The 18,254-nt window shown below is 35.8% G+C and overlaps 1 protein-coding gene across 1 annotated transcript in view; it reads right to left on the reverse strand.

The window, feature by feature from the left end:
* The window catches only part of Glg1 (golgi glycoprotein 1), a 55,799-nt gene that overhangs the window by 10,489 nt on the left and 27,056 nt on the right, over positions 1-18,254 (reverse strand). Inside the window, exons 7-11 of the mRNA XM_069842212.1 lie at positions 17,945-18,130; positions 15,526-15,726; positions 13,356-13,475; positions 7,918-8,152; positions 4,335-4,441 (exon numbers count right to left, since the gene is read on the reverse strand). Of these exons, the coding sequence (XP_069698313.1) occupies positions 4,335-4,441; positions 7,918-8,152; positions 13,356-13,475; positions 15,526-15,726; positions 17,945-18,130 (849 nt within the window). The remainder of the gene's footprint in view (positions 1-4,334; positions 4,442-7,917; positions 8,153-13,355; positions 13,476-15,525; positions 15,727-17,944; positions 18,131-18,254) is intronic.

Raw genomic sequence — 18,254 nt, forward strand, 5'->3', positions numbered from 1 at the left:
TAGGATCAGGGCTGGGCAAAATACTGACATCTAACTATTTCAAATACAAATACAAAATACTTTTAAAAAATTAACCAAAATACATTTGTATTTCAAATACTCGATACAATATATAGGTCTAAAGAAATAAGAATATTACTGAAAATCTAAAATATTATATTAACATTAAAAGTATTTTACCTCGAAGTTTTATACAAACACTATAACTGAACATTCTTCCTTTACTTAGTCAGCAATGAAATTATGCTACATATGAATAATTACTGCTCCCTTTCAAATAAACCAGTTCCTCAAAAAGTTTATCAGATAAGGGTCCCCTTGCTTGTGAATGAATATATCCTGCAAGACAGAACAATCTTTCTGCAGGCGCAGAGGAACACAAACTTGTATTATATTTATAAACGCTTGTTTCACTGTTGGGTAATTCTCTAGAGTGCACAGGGTTGTCTCTTTGCCATTGAAGAATTGTATGAGCTCATACTCCGCAGCAGAAAAGTTCTTTTCTTTTTGCTTTTCAAAGTCTGTTGTACTTGAGTTGAAAACATAAGAATTGTTTTCGTTTTCATCGTCTGAACTGACAAAAGGTGTAGCAGAGAACTGCTCAGCTGACTTCACACACATATTCTGTATCCTCTTATCATTTGGTGAAGCCAAAGTAGCCATCCATCTTAAATGATGAGTGGAAGCAAGCTGCCAAAATAGCTCAATTTAATTCTGGGGTCAGATTAAATATCGCTTTAAATCTTGATGAAAGCGAACTTATTAGGATTGGAGTTACTTGGAATAGATGGTGTAGATTGCTAGATAACAGAATATGTAATCTGTTTTTGAGGGACATTAATGTGGACAAAAGTTGGCCGTAATAGCACGTCTTCTCATTTTGCATTAAATTAAGGGCTACGGCAATGGGTTTCAGAACTGCACAATATTCTTCAAGGTACTGAAACTCAACATCTTTGAAGGTTGGCAATCCCAGTTTTTCACATATACTGTTTATATCATGTTTGAATTGCAATATTTGAGAGATTGAGTCATAAAGAGAATTCCATCGAGTTGGGCAAGGAAACTTTAATGAATATTTCAAGAGATCTGATATAATTTCTGAGGATTTGGGTCTCCTAGACGCATTCCATAATGCTGAACATTTAGCAAGTGTTAGGTGATGGATCCTTGATGCTGTTGGAGATTTCTTTACGGCAAGAAAACTAAGTGTATGGCTAGCACATCTGAAATGGGTAGGCAAATAAGACAAAAGTTCATTCTTCAAATCCAAATCCAAAACTTGAAGGACAAGAAAAAGAAAAAAGTATTTTGAATATTTGAAATACAAAATATATCAACGTTATGTATTTAAATACAAAATACTTTCGAAAATCTTTACAAATTACAAATGTATTTCAAATACATGTATTTCAAATACTGCCCAGCCCTGGGTAGGATGGCCAGTTTCTTTCCCCTTCATTGTATACATTGCTGATCAGCTACATATTACACTAATCAGACTTCAAATATGATCATATTGTAATAAAAAAAATATTGTGGGAATAGAATATGAGGTAACACAAAAGGAAATGGGAAAAATTTGTCCAACAGTCACTTTGTGCACAACACATTTACTAGGATGTTTGGAATCAATGATACAATAGTCAAAAGTAAAGTAGTTCACCACTTGTAGTCAGATATTTAAAGACACAATCTTTTTTTTTTGTGATATTGCTCTACATTACTTAAAAACATTACAGTGATTACAGATTTAGGACTAATTCTAGAAATTATTAATTTATTTATTTAATGCAGCAAGCACTTGATACAAAGTCATTCACTTACAAATGAAGAAGAAAATACCAAACAGAACATAGTTAATAAAAGGTAACAAAAGGAGATCAAGAGTCTTGGAGCAGGTGTATTGCTTCCCAGTACTTTTTCCATGCGCTGTTCTTAGTCAAGGCTGGGCATATCTGAAGGTGGGGGGTAGATCCATAGGATTTAATAGGGTGCAGAGTGGGCAATTGGGGCTATTCTTAATGCTGATACGATGTAGGTGCCTAGCCAGGCAATCTTGTCCTGTGCAGACTCAGAACATGGCTACAGCTTTCTTCCATGGCCAGTGTGGAAGATTGCTGAATTCAGCCATCCATTGGCTACTCTGGGATCGCTGATTCAAGAGTTGGACATGTTCGGTTTTATATGCTTGATGTATAAAGTGGGTTACATTATTGTAGATAACCGAATGATTTGAAGTTTGTAGTAGCTTGGTACCCTTCTTAGCAAGTGTATTAGCTGTCGAGAAGCGGATCTCTTTCGAAGATTCTGAAAGCCACGCGAATCGAATATTCCAGAAGTTATGCTGTAATAAATAAAAGTGCTAGTGGCAGACAGAGAGTCAGTCAGTCTTGAGTCTTCAAGTCTACAAGTGAGTCTTCGAGAGAGCAAAAAAGCCAGCCTTCGAGAGCATCTGGAAGACAGGGGTTCGACGTGCAGTGGAACGGCATCTGGAAGACTTGGGTTAGAAGTGCAGTGGAACCGCATTCTGGAAGACTTGGGTTCGACGTGCAGTGAACCGCATAGTGAGCTAGAAGAACTAGCCAAGGTGAGCAAACTGTGAACTGAGAACTGACATTTTTGTTCTGCACATAGTGCATTGTGAACATTAATTGAAATTACGAGTACATTGTTATTCTTCTCAATAATACACGATGTGTACTACCATTGTCTTCGTGTGGGGTGCAATAACGACTATTGTGTTGCTGTGTTGAGTGGAATACCCACTGTTGTAGGGTGAATTATTAAGAATAAAAGTCACATTGTTGTCGGGTGTGTGGTGGTTAAACTAGAATTAAAAAGTCACATACATTAACAGAAACTTATAATCCTAACTTTTATAATTACCGTATTTACTCGCCTAGTTTCCCCCTTTCTTTTCAAAATTCAGAGGCGAAAAATCAAGGAGAAGAAAATTATGCAAGAACTCCAAAATATCGAGAATAATTTGATCACAAATAACATACAACAATTCATGTACTAATCAAATCAAAGTTTAATACTAAACAGCTACAAATATATATAAATATAATTTCAGTAATTATGGAAAATTTTGTAGTTATCTTTATACTGCTGTATGTCAGTCATAATGTCTTTATCTTGACCTTTACTGATCTCAGATCATGGCATTAAACTTTGCCTGTTAAATTTTCATATTAAAATTAATTTGTTAATTATGTAAGGAAAATAAATGTACATGTATTTTACACTCCACTACTTTCAACAGACAACAAATCCAAATCATCTTTCTTGTCGTAAAAGGAATCATAGGTGGTTTTCATTACAGATCTCTAACGGAATTGAGTTTCTCATCCACAATTTTTCAATACTAGAAATACAAATGACACTCCTGAAAGGAAAAGAAGGTCTAATTTTGTTTATGGAGTTACATACACTTTTCACCGTTAAAAATATGTATGTTTTATAAATTGTATTTCTTCATTCCTTAAGCCTTATTTTGATGAAATTTTATATGCTTAATATCTTAAAATCGCTATTCAATCTAAAAGAAAAAATATTTGTCTACACTAACAAATTTTGGAATTCCGAATTTTAAAAATTTCCATTTTGGTATTTGTACCAAAATGCCATTTAAGAATATTACTATCAAGGTTCTCCCCTTCTCCTTAAAGATAACATTCATGTTAGCAAGTCCTAGCTCAGTAGTTTGAATATCAACAAGGGAAAAAAAAATGCTTCTCCCTACACTTAAATTTTCAAGAAATTGCTCATTATTTTGTTTTTAATTTCTGTTAAAGATAAGTTAAACATTGAGTTACCATTTGTTGATCTTCCAAAAAATAAAAGGGGCCATGGAAAATATCATGCAATTGTTTTAAAAATTGTGGAAGCTATGATTTAAAAAGTTTTGAAAAATACAGTTTTGAGAAAATGAACGATAAAATTATATATTGCTGAGTGATATTGTGTTTGCATGGCAGGATATTTTAATGCATAATTTGCTGAATTTTATAGATATCTTCAATTTCTTTCGCAGATTTAAAGGTTAGAGTTCATATTAAATTAACGTAAGAAAAATGAAAAATCAATTTTTTACACGCGAAGGTGTAAAATAAAAAGGAGAAATTTCGCGAAGAAAATAAAATTCTGAAAAGCATCTCCTAAAAATCTGGAGTAGGAGGGTGTGAGTAAATGCAACATTTACTTACAACACAATCCACTACAAAAGTCTTTAATAGAAGCTGACAGCCTTAATTTTGTATTACTGACAAGACAATTCCTCACTAATATCCCTTTATTTATCCCTATTTTAAAAATGCAAAATGGCTTACCAGGGCAGCATTCTTGAACATCTCCATGCGCTTTGTCAGCATCTCATGACAGTCCCGCTGCAGAGACTTGGTGGAATCTTGCAACACATTCTGCAGGCACTGGATGTCTGTCAACACAATTAAGTAGCAACATGTCATTGTGATTAAACCGATTCCAGTCTTCATGTTTCATGCTGTGCATTTCTTCAGAAATGCAAATGGGATTGCTCGAACTGAAGGAAAGAATATGCTGTCAAAGGAGTAGAACATTAGAAACCAAAAGGTCTTCACAGTAACATCATGGCTGGGTCATATCAATCTTCATGGTTCATGATGCTGTAAGTCACTCAACTGTCGAACCATAAGCAGATTTAATCCTGGCATGAGTTCTATCTTCATGCTCCCCACGTGTCTTCATGTCATCTAAAGAGGATACCTTCTTCTTCCTACCATTCTTAATAATATAAATAACGATGGTCACATTATCAAGTTTGGAAACTCAGTGCTCAAGGCTTAATATGTGAAAATTTTCCTACTTTCTAAATATTGTGATGACAGGCCGAATAATCTCGAGCCTTCGGGGAACTTCGTGTGCGTCCGGCAGAAGCGAGCTCCGTGGAGTGCTGAGGGCGCGGCGTAGAGCGGACACGAAACGCTGCTCGCTACGATGTGGCAAGACGTAAGGCGAACAGCGGCATTCTGGGCAGCGGGAGAGAGGGAGAAGTAAGCAGCTGGTGACTGAGGGGAGAAATCCAGAGAAGTCTGGATTGGCGCCATCTTCTCGGCATCTGCAGACATCGTGAAATCGTAATTTCTCGAAACTATGGTTTGGTTATAAAATACGACAAACGAGTGAACTTGAGCAGTTGTTGTTGTTATAGTCAGTGGAAAGCTGGCTTGTGTAGCAGTGAAGCCAGCTTCGAGACCAGAGTTCGACTTGAGTGTGTCCGCAGCTGTGTGAGCGCCTGAAGTCCTGAGTTCGAGTGCAGTGGACCGCAGTTGGGGGACCTGAGTTCGAAGTTCAGTGGACTGTCTCTGGAGGTCTGGGGTTCGAGATACTGTGAACTCGAGTGACTGAGCTAGAAGAACTAGCCAAGGCAAACGAACTGTGAACTGAGAACTGACAGTTCTGTTTTGTAAATAGTGCTTTGTGAACATTAGTTAAGATTAGCAGTACACTGTTGTTCGCAATAATCCAAGTGAATTGCCATTGTCGTCTGTGGAGTGCAGTAATGAATACTGTGTTGCTGTGTGGAGTGGAAATCCCATTGTTGACGGGAGTGTTTAAATTAAATTGTGAAAGTGATTATTGTTGTTTTGAAATAAAAATTACATTCTTGTTTGAAGTAAAAGTTACAATATTCTTCCCAGTGGCATATACAAGAGAGGGGATTTGAACCCACCCCTCCTTTTTTGAACTTTTTAAAAAAATTACATATTTAGATTTCATTATTTTTTTATCTATACTTATTTCCACTTCTATAATTATTTTTCATTGTCAGAGTAACAAAATCTCCATCGACATAAGGCACAGTCCTATCCATCCTTCAATATAATCCATGTACACATCAAATTATAACAATGCTATCTTTATTATAGAGACCTACCACCTAGTATCGGCCTTGTAATAAAAATGAAGCTGATACAATATGAAATTTAACTTGTTGGGTGAAACATATTGAAAAGGTTGTTTTGACAGTTCTGTAGTATGCATTGTCGATTTTAAAATCATTTTAAGAGCGGTATTCACCCGTTCATTAGCTTGAATTCTGATTTATTGTGAAATGTTCATTTAATGTTTTGTGCATTTGACAGTCCATATTTTTAATATGAACTTCACATTATCGTTCCAGGGTTTTTTGATATGTCTAAACAACCTCAAAGCTCAATTTTATTTTACAATTTTTAGCAAAAATCGTGTAATGATTCTCACAAGTTTAGTGAAAATTTCACATTGGCAAATGTTTCTTTGCAACAGCAGTGTGACAATGTTGCCACAAACGTTTTTCCAGAAATTAGTTTCCCCATGAAACTGAAAGGAAAAAAAATGTCAACAATTTTATGTTCAACACAACCTATTTAAATTCAATGGTAACCAGCAATCATTGTAATTAAAGTCAAAAATCGAAATATTACAATCAGCTGATGCTCTCTTTCTCCCTGCATGGAAATCAGAATTATACTCTCTAGTCCACGTGCTCTATAGCAGATGAAAGCCAAGATCAATACTGCGCATGTGCGGTTCACAGTAGGCCTATCCCAGGCCATAAAAAAATTATGTTTCCGGCCATGTCCTGAAGAATGAAACAAAATTTGAAAAAATTATTCGAATTTAAAAAAAAGATTACACATTCTTTGAAATCACTTGTCTTTCGTTGAAAATACAATTTATTGTGGTAATAGCTATTTATAGCATTAATTCACATTAATGAAACTAGCTTCAAATGGTTGCAATTGTGACTAAATGTGAAGAAAACTGAAAAAATTAGCAAAAAGCATGCTTCTTATTTTTATTGTGATTTTTTTTTATTAATAATAAGACAAAAATATTTATTCACATTTTAGATCATGAGATATTTATAATAACCATGCAAAATTTTATGCAATTATCTTTAACTGTTTTTTTATTTATGGGGGAAATGGTTAGTTTCGAAGAATGAGCGAAAAAACTTAACAACAGACGGTGCTATCCAGAATTCTACTGATGCATATTTTTGAGCATACATCGGAAACTAATCCAGATATATAGACATTTTTTTTTTTTTCACAGGCAAAAAGAGATAATTCTATACTCCAGATTGTGGACAAAATAAAAAGATCAATTTTGTTTGACCAGTTAACCCTTAAATTGACAAGATATCCTACAGGATACAACAGATTAATAGGCTATATGCTATAATTTTAATAGAATAATAGAAAAGAATTGGTAGGAAAATACTATAATATTGTACAACATATAAAATATGGACATTGCGATAGTTGTTTTCTTTACAGTCCGACAAGGTTTAATAAACTAGTGTGAGAAATTTTTTTTTTCCTATTTGTTATTTTAATAAGAATAACATAAAATTTATAATAGTTTTTGCAGTGTAATAGTGAACTTCTCTTTTAGTAGGGATTACATGATACACTTTTTTTCGTCATCATTTCAGTCGCACACAATGCACACGCATTGTCTACCGGTCTTCGTGTTCAGTCAACAGCATCAGTCTCCTCTACCAACATCACAAGAAATAATCAATCCCATTCTCACTTTTCCGATCTTCACTTGTCAACGTACGTTTCCAGGGTGTCAGCCAAGTGCTCGTTGTCTCGCGGCTTCTTGAGCTGCTTCTTGCTCTGGTTCGGTTTCTTACGCTTGTGGAGTGTCGCCTTCTTGGGTCTATGATCTTCCATGGAGCGGATTCTCTGTTTTTATTGTGATTGTAATATTTTCATGCATCTAGCAATGAATGGTTCAAGTACAATGTAGTGGCATTCTGGAGCTATATCAAATGGTATCAAAAGAAAGAGTCTTACCAAAGATTATTCTAAAACTGGGAAAATTTCCCTTCTTTTACCACCACCTCCACCACCATTTCAACAAAAGACTGTGTGTACTCACGGCGTCCTGCTCCCTGGGGAATGTCACGGCAGAACTTGGACACATCGATGCCACAAGCCTGGTGCAGGAGAGGGTCCACGTGGATGTCTGCCTTTGCCTCCTCAATCAGACTTGCCACCTCCAACTTGCAGCCAGAGTTCATGATGCGGTGGTTATTGAATGCTGTCTTCAGACACTCCTCCACGACACCTGACCCATCCTCAGCCTCATCATCCAACCGACACATTGTCTCTATCTGCAATCACAACAAATATATTTACTGTGCAGTTTTTCAAGATTCTGATTAGTTACGGAAAGTTTATATTAGTTGACACTTCAATTGCAGGCTTGTATAAGATTTGGAAGCACTTTTACAAATCTTCATACAAAATTGCCACTCTCAGTTCTCTATAATCCCGATTACAGTATACACAGAATATTCATTCATAAAACAACTCAGAACTTGAGAAGAAAACTGATCTTGAGAAGTTGGGTCATATGCCTCTGTAATTTGGTCACCCACTTGCAAATCACATAGTAATCAAATTGAAAAAATTCAAAAACGATTCTCTAGATATCTGTATTTTAGAAGATATCATTGTTCAGCCCTCCATAACAAAATTTCGTACAACAATCTACTTGCTGAATTTAATTTAATGTCTCTTGCCAGTCGCAGATTACTTGCTGAACAACTTTTATTATATAAAATATTCAACGGTCTACTTGATAATAGCGAAATATTATCACAAATCCAGATTAACGCTAGAACATCACATTTAAGAAATCGTCAATTGTTATATTATAAAAAAAACCAAACACTTCAGCACATAAAAATTCACCAGTGTTAAAAATGTGTTCAAATTTCAATGAAATATGTAAAACATGGGATCTAGATTTCTGCATTTCTTACAGGAATACAAACATTTTCTTATTAATATACTGAAGGTAGTTCATTTTATATAATATTGCTATTTGTTACTCTGTACTTTGTCAATTATAGCTACTTAAATTTTTGGCTATGATATCTATATTTAGCTATTTTTCATTTATTTTATTTTGTATTTTTCATTTATATCTATATCTGTATCTCTTATTTAGGTAGTATCTATTTGTCTGTTCTTTTTTTTTCTTTCCCTTTCTCATTTTCCATTTTAATTTGTATTTACACTTGTATCTGTTTCATCTCTTTTTTTCATGTTAGCTATTTTTTTTTTTTTGTAAACGAATATCTGTACTGTCTATTATAATTGGGGCTTGCCCTGTTATAGACATAAATAAATAAATAAATAAATATACACTATATTCAGTGGAGTCCTACTTATTGAGCCTAATAGGACTGGAGAAGAGTCAGATAATTGAGAACTGTAGATTTGCTCACTCCTACACCCACAGGCAATTTTAACTCATAAGTAACACAGCATCAATTTATTTTTTTGTACCTGTTATTTAACCTTTTAACTGCTGATTTTTTTGCAACCTGCCAAACCCTCCTTGCTGAGATATTTCAACAATTTTTAAATATTCTATAAGTTGTTGTTGTTTTCTAATGCCAGGCATTTTACAATAAAGTCATTTGACCTCTTGCACTCCAACATTTTTCAAAGATATTGTCATGGTTAGCCACTGACGCACAGATGAAAATGGCAAGTTGTAGCCAATTTAAGTGAACACCACATTTTAATGTTTTGGTGGCTACTTCATTCACACACAACCCCCAGAATGTCTGGAGGACCACACCTGCTGTTGGTCGATGGGTCCACTGGACTTAGTTGGGAGATCTTGTTGATGACCAACTTTCACTCCTTAAGCCACTGGAGGACGATTTTAGTGCCATAGCAGGTCAGCACTAGGAACAGAAAAGTAGGAAGGGTAGGAAGGAAAGTGAAATGAACCCCTAGGCCTCGAATGCTCTAATGCTGTCGGGGTCGAAGAAAGTAAGAGTTCAGTCAGAGGACTGGATAGGAAAGGGTAAAGAGGGAATTAGGTATTGAATAGAGGAAAATTATACCAAATTCGGTCATTAATTCATCAAGCTAACCGGTGCTAATTGATGAGTAGCCCCTCTCTTTAGTTCAGCTTGTAAAATTATGCTTACTAACAGCTGCACCACGGGAAGGTAGGGATTGGACATTGGGTATTTGTCCAGGTTGGTTCCTTAAAGCCTTCAATGGGAAGGATTAATGGCTCTCCCCCCTGTATTCGACAAATACCGTTTTACAGCCATATTCTATAAGTAAATAATACCATACGAAGATTAATGCAAAACTGCCTAAACACTCACCAACAATGATATACATCACTACAGATGATCCATATTTTCAGAAATTGCCATTTTAAAATGTGTGAAATATACCATATGCAACACATATAAATGAGGGTTGTCTGTAAAGGCCACTAATTTACATCTAATTCTGCCAGAAGTTCATTATCACGGAAAACGCAAGCCTCCCTGCTTGCAGAAGCAATCTCTTTACACACCCTTGAATCCTCATATCATGTGATCATGTTCATGAAAGCTTCTCACTGACTCGAGAATTTCTTGTGTAGAATCTCGAATTTTTTTCTTTAAATAGCGCCACAAGGCAGAGAGAGAGCAATGGAATATAGTTCTTTCGACTCCTAACAGATGGCAGAACATGGTCTCTTAGTTAAAACCACGTTAGAGATTCCATTCTATGCTTTGGAAGCCTCGTTTCTATTGCATCACCCACACAAGGATACTTAATGAATTTGTCTACCGTTACTCTGATGGCCTAAACAGCAAAAGGTTAATGACGCTGTATCAACTACTGGGTTATTCAGTGTCGATAGAATTGGTGATAGCAAGATGGTATTTGATGAGATAAAGCCGAAGATTCAACACAGATTACCTGACATTCACATCTGAAAAACCCAACCAAATAATCAGACTGAGTGGCAATCGAATCCACACGCATGTGCAACTCTGGATCAGCAGTCAAATGTGCTACCGCCTGAGCTACATCTATGGCTTCAAATTATTTTAATGTTTTCACTTATTCTTCCAACACTGGAATGTAAAAGGTAAATGAGAGATGAGGTCTTCAAAACATACTACCTTACTTACTTACAAATGGCTTTTAAGGAACCACAGCTTCATTGTCGCCCTCACATTAGCCCGCGATCGGTCCCTATCCTGTGCAAGATTAATCCAGTCTCCATCATCATATCTCACCTCCCTAAAATCCATTTTTATATTTCCTCCCATCTACGTCTCAGTCTCCCGAAAGGTCTTTTTCCATCGGGCCTCCCAACTAACATTCTGTATGTATTTCTGGATTCGCCCATACGTGCTACATACCCTGCCCATCTCAAACGTCTGGATACTACTACATACTTACTTACAGGCTTTTAAGGAACCCGGAGGTTCATTGCCGCCCTCACATAAGCCCACCATTGGTCCCTATCCTGAGCAAGATTAATCCAGTCTCTACCATCATATCCCACCACCCTCAAATCCATTTTAATATTATCTTCCCACCTACGTCTCGGCCTCCCCAAAGGTCTTTTTGCCTCCGGCCTCCCAACTAACACTATATATGAATTTCTGGATTCGCCCATACGTGCTACATGTCCTGCCCATCTCAAACGTCTGGATTTTATGTTCCTAATTATGTCAGGTGAAGAATACAATGCGTGCAGCTCTGCGTTGTGTAACTTTCTCCATTCTCCTGTAACTTCATCCCTCTTAGCCCCAAATATTTTCCTAAGAACCTTATTCTCAAACACCCTTAATCTCTGTTCCTCTCTCAAAGTGAGAGTCCAAGTTTCACAACCATACAGAACAACCGGTAATATAACTGTTTTATAAATTCTAACTTTCAGATTTTTTGACAGAAGACTACATGACAAAAGCTTCTCAACCGAATAATAACATGCATTTCCCATATTTATTCTGCGTTTAATTTCCTCCCGAGTGTCATTTATATTTGTTACTGTTGCTCCAAGATATTTGAATTTTTCTACCTCTTCAAAGGATGAATCTCCAATTTTTATAGTTCCATTTCGTACAATATTCTGGTCACGAGACATAATCATATACTTAGTCTTTTCGGGATTTACTTCCAACCCTATCGCTTTACTTGCTTCAACTAAAATTTCCGCGTTTTTCCTAATAGTTTGTGGATTTTTTCCTAACATATTCACGTCATCTGCATAGACAAGAAGCTGATGTAACCTGTTCAATTCCAAACCCTCTTTGTTATCCTGAACTTTCCTAATGGCATATTCTAGAGCGAAGTTAAAAAGTAAAGGTGATAGTGCATCTCCCTGCTTTAGCCCGCAGTGAATTGGAAAAGCATCAGATAGAAACTGGTCTATACGCACTCTGCTCTAAGTTTCACTAAGACACATTTTAATTAATCGAACTAGTTTCTTGGGATTACCAAATTCAATAAGAATATTATATAAAACTTCTCTCTTAACCGAGTCATACGCCTTTTTGAAATCTATGAATAGCTGATACTTCCATACTACATACTACCACTAATAATAATAATAATAATAATAATAATAATAATAATAATAATAATAATAACAACAACATCACTAGCCTACAACGACAATAATCACAAAGACAACAACAACTATCAACAACACAACAGCAATGACGATGACAACACTGACTACCATCTGTATGACTACCACCATCAGTGCTACTACGTTTTCCAGTAAAATTACAATCTTTTTCGTTTTATTGCACAACCACGTTTCGTGTATACTTCACTACACGCCAACAGACATTAAAGCAAATTAAAAGTGGTACTTGACTGAAAACATAAAAGAGTGCCAAAACAATAGGAAAACATTATCATGCTTATCATAACTAACCAAATTACAAATAGATTACAGACATTGATAAATCGCTGCACGAGAAGGAAAATTGGCACAAGATGGCCTGAAGTAATAAGTAACTCTGCATTGTGGGAAGTTTGTGGTGAGAAGTCAGTTGAGAAACAAATTAAAATGAGAAAGTAGAGGTGGATAGGACATACTTTGAGGAAAGAGGATGAATCTATTGAGAAATAGGTACTGGACTGGAACAAGGTGAACGGAAAGTAGAAAGACCTAAACATACTTGGAAAAGAACAATCATAGGGAGGTAAAGACATGCAGCAAAACATAAAACGAGATTAAAATGTTGGCAAGGAATCAAGTCAGATGGAAGTGTTTCACAGATGCCCAATGCTCCCAACGGAGCGAGAGGATATACTACTACTATTGTAATGCTTATCAGTCCATACCATTTATTTAATACAGGGTCTGTAAGATAATCAACTCTCTGCTGTAGTTACAGTGTTCATGCAAAAAAAGAAACTCTCTCTTAAATCTTTTCCAGCATGCATACAAGATTAAAGTAACATTGTTCCATGCATATGTAAGTAAACTCAAGGGATTTAGGAAATCAGTCTCATAAAAATAAGCATCACAACAGAAATTACCTCGAGTTTGCACATTGCTGCCAATAGAGGATTCAGTTGGTAGTTGAGAGCTGCTTCCCGTAGTATTGTGGCCACTTGCTGCTCACACTCTGCCCTCAACTTTCGTTCCCGGAACTTGATCTGAATAACACAAACATTCCATGAGTTATACAGCAGAACCCCTTTTCTTACACTTTTCAAGGGACCAGTAAAAAATGGTGTAATTTGAGAGAAAGTGTAAATTGAGGGAAACAGTTTAGTGGTATTACAAAACTACAGTAATTTATTTATTTGATACAAACTCACCCACAGAATGAATCTATATTTTTCCACTAGTTTTTTTCTTGTGAAGTCATATTTTGGTTTGTTTTTTATTTTTGTTTTGCAATGACTCTTATACACTCCTTAGGGTCGGCTCACTTGACGAGTGAAGCCTACTGAGCCAAGCCCTGTCAATCAGGAGGCCCTTGCCCTTAAGGGATCTAGCAAGCTAGATTTATTTATTTATGCTCGACCATGCCGAAACGTAGTAATTATACACCTGGTAGCAGACCTTTAATGCACGTCATTAAAGTACACCTACTCATTAAAGGTCAGGTCTTTCAGCCAATGACGACTCAGGTTACAACTGTTCAGCCAATGACAGGTCAGCTTTCTACCGTTATAAAACCGCAAGTATCGATTATTCTCGGATATACAATCGAAAGAGAATTAGCAAAAAGTCACGGGGGCTGGAAATCCAATACTGTCGCAGAAGGTTATGTTCTGTTACTATAATAATTAGCGTTAATTATAAATAATATTCAAATAAATTAAATTTGTCATCTCGTTTTTCAATGTCTAATTTAATTTCAATGTTATCTCTGTAGGTTCTTATGGCCTAGCAAGGTCAATGTGGACATCTGTTCCTCGGAAAAAATCAATACTTCGCGTCTGCGCACATCTCACAACATATGGAACATTGCTGAAGATCAGATACAATTAAAATTAATAATATCAAGTTAGAAATATGGTCGAGCATAAAAAGTCGTATGAAACTCACCTATAATGGTAATTAAGAAGCTCGTATGAAAATTATGAAACTTGCGCTCATTTCATAAATATCCATACTCACTTCTTAATTACCTTCATTATAGGCTTGTTGCATAATGTAGTATTATTTAATGACTCTATTTGTTCTTCGAGTTCATACAGATCCTCCGCCATTTTTAAAGCTTTCTCACGCAAAACAACGCCACTAATTGGTATGTTCGATGCCCTTGCTGTCTGGAACTAGTTTATCAAAATCTCCTCCTTTTCATCGTATTTTGAATATCTAACATACTTCCTCTTCTTCGAATTGGGTCCACACTCACTTGCACTTCTTTCAATTGTTTCTCGAGATTAACAATGACCAAACTAGCTGACGCGCCCTTTTTAACCCCAATAGCTAACTTAACAATGGTATTGATCATCAAGACCAATATCCTCAACTCCTTTGGCAAAGCAACACGTGGTCCCAAAAGTGTCCACTTTCAAATTAATCTTCTATTCGATTGAGAAACCAATATAAATAGTAATTTAAATCACGTACAACAGCATAAAAATGCGACGACGCGTATGTATCAGCAATCCTTTATTGTATTTATAAATACGCAGGTATGACACCTTCTCAAACGGAGGTATTTATATCTTTAATTGTAAAAACTGTCAAAAGAAGTACATTGGCCAAACACATAGGAATTTCAGAACTATGTTCAGCGAACATGTATCTGATTTTAAGTACAATAGAAACCGGTCTAAATTCACCACATATTTAATTGAAGGAGGTCATAAACTTCATAATATAAAAGATACATTACAAATAGTTAAAACAATAAACAATACCAACACAGTAACCACTGCTGAAAAATATTTTATTGCGAAGACCTACAACCAAAGAACCAACTTTTAAATGAACAAATTACTATTATAACAAACCCACTATACAATTAATATAAACAAATTACCACATCAAAAGTTCCAAAGTTGCAACTGTGTGTAAGTATTATCTTGGATTAAAAGATTAGGCAGAAATCATGATCATTATGGTATATAGAGAACAAGAATGTCAGAAGAAAGCATGAATAGTTGGCTACAAAAGAAATAATAATTGTGACGACGTGAACATACACACATACATGCATACAGACACCTTGATGACATTTCTTACCTTGAGACATTTGACGACTTTGCCCTCAAGTTCCCTGTCCTGGGGTTCCTTGGCCACCACATCAGAACAGAACTTGGAGATGTCAAGATGGCAGCCCTTCTGCAGCATAGGGTTAAAGCGGTAATCCTGGCTCTGCTCAATCATGCGTCTCACAACAATTACCTTACATTTAGGATCAAATGTCGTTTCATCCTTGTACCTCTGAAAAAAAAGAAAGATTTTTCAATGTCAGTAAAAAGGAGCATACAACGTTTCAAAAGAAAACTTACTCTAGTAGTCAAGTTACTGGTTTCCTTCACGTACAATAAAAAATTAAAAATCTAGAATTAAGACAGTATAGTATTAAAGTGATACTTCTAGCACCAAAGAGAAGACCTATAACTGTATTCTGATTAATATATTTTAATATTATTACTGTATTTATCTTGGAAACAAGGAATAGTTTGACTTACTGATATTTTGTTTTTCAGCATTCACTTTCTCTGGTTATATGTTAGAAGATTCGAAGAGGATGTTCAGATGTATATCTTCAGCTTCATTTCCCCCATGCCCCCAATAATGCATAACATAATATCAATATGGTGGTTGCTCTTGTCTGTGATACAAAGAAATTTTTTAGTGAACTTCCGGTCGCTTCTTTTTTTCTTCTGTAGTTTCTATATGCTTATATAAATTGTGTTAACTCTCAATACATGGTTTTTATATTTATTTTATCAATCTCATTATTACTTACTTACTTACAAATGGCTTTTAAGGAACCCGAAGGTTCACTGCCGCCCTCACATAAGCCCGTCATTGGTCCCTATCCTGTGCAAGATTAATCCAGTCCCTATCATCATATCCCACCTCCCTCAAATCCATTTTAATATTATCCTCCCATCTACGTCTCGGCCTTCCCAAAGGTCTTTTTCCCTCCAGTCTACTGACTAACACTCTATATGCATTCCTGGATTTGCCCATACATGCTACATGCCCTGCCCATCGCAAACGTCTGGATTTAATGTTCCTAATTATGTCAGGTGAAGAATACAATGCGTGCAGTTCTGCGTTGTGTAACTTTCTCCATTCTCCTGTAACTTCATCCCTCTTAGCCCCAAATATTTTCCTAAGCGCCTTATTTTCAAACACCCTTAACCTATGTTCCTCTCTCAGAGTGAGAGTCCAAGTTTCATAAGCATACAGAACAACCGGTAATATAACTGTTTTATAAATTCTAACTTTCAGATTTTTGACAGCAGACTGGATGATAAAAGCTTCTCAACCGAATAATAATATGCATTTCCCATATTTATTCTGTGTTTAATTTCCTGCCGAGTGTCATTTATATTTGTTACTGTTGCTCCAAGATATTTGAATTTTTCTACCCCTTCGAAGGATAAATCTCCAATTTTTATATTTCCATTTCATTATTATTATTATTATTATTATTATTATTATTATTATTATTATTATTATTATTATTATTATTAGTGTTCTGCCCAAGGGCAGGTCTTTCACTGCAAACCCAGCTTTCTCCAATCATTCCTATTTTCTGCCTTCCTCTTTATCTCATCACATTATTATTATTATTGCCATTATTATTATTATTATTATTATTATTATTATTATTTAATTGACATCACTATTTTTGTATTATTTTCGTCACTGTTATTCTATTACCTATTATTATTATTATTATTATTATTATTATTATTATTATTATTATTATTATTACTTATGACTTTCAAGGAACCCGGAGGTTCATTGCCACCCTCACATAGCCCCGCCATCGGTCCCTATCCTGAGCAAGATTAATCCAGTCTCTACCATCATATCCCACCTCCCTCAAATCCATTTTAATATCATCCTCCCATCTATGTCTCGGCCTCCCTAAAGGTCTCCTTCCCTCTGGCCTTCCACTTAACACACTATATGCATTTCTGGACTTTCCCATATGTGCTACATGCCCTGCCCATCTCATACGTCTAGATTTAATGTTCCTAATTATGTCAGGTGAAGAATAAAATGCCTGCAGTTCTGTGTTGTGTAACTTTCTCCATTCTCCTGTAACTTCATCCCTCTTAGCACCAAATATTTTCCTAAGAACTTTATTTTCTAACACCCTTAACCTCTGTTCCTCTCTCAAAGTAAGAGTCCAAGTTTCACAACCATACAGAAGAACCGGTAATATAATTGTTTTATAAATTCTAACTTTTAGCTTTCTTGAGAGCAGACTAGATGACAAAAGATTCTCAACTGAATAATAACAGGCATTTCCCATATTCTGTGTTTAATTTCCTCCCGAGTATCATTTATATTTGTTACTGTTGCTCCAAGATATTTTAATTTTTCCACCTATTCAAAGCATAAATTATTATTATTATTATTATTATTATTATTATTATTATTATCATCATCATCATCATCATCACATGAATACCTTGAGACAGACGAGAGCCTGTGAGGGGTCCTCCTCATGGCAGAACTGGCGAATCATATGGCGGCAGGTGGTCATGAGGGTGTAGTCCACAGAGCTGTCCTGGAGCTCCTGTTTCTCTACATTGAATACTGCACGATGACAGTCTGCACCCAGGGACAGCTTGTTGTGCTGCAGGCACTCCAATACCTGTGAAACAAGCCAATGACTGAACACCTCCAAAACATCAATGCTTCAGACTGGAAGGCTGGCAAATATTTAATCATGTAACCACACTTCTTTTCTTTGAAGAAGGGCTCATAGGCAAGCACCA

Source organism: Periplaneta americana, chromosome 12, assembly GCF_040183065.1.
Source record: "Periplaneta americana isolate PAMFEO1 chromosome 12, P.americana_PAMFEO1_priV1, whole genome shotgun sequence".
NCBI lineage: Eukaryota > Metazoa > Arthropoda > Insecta > Blattodea > Blattidae > Periplaneta > Periplaneta americana.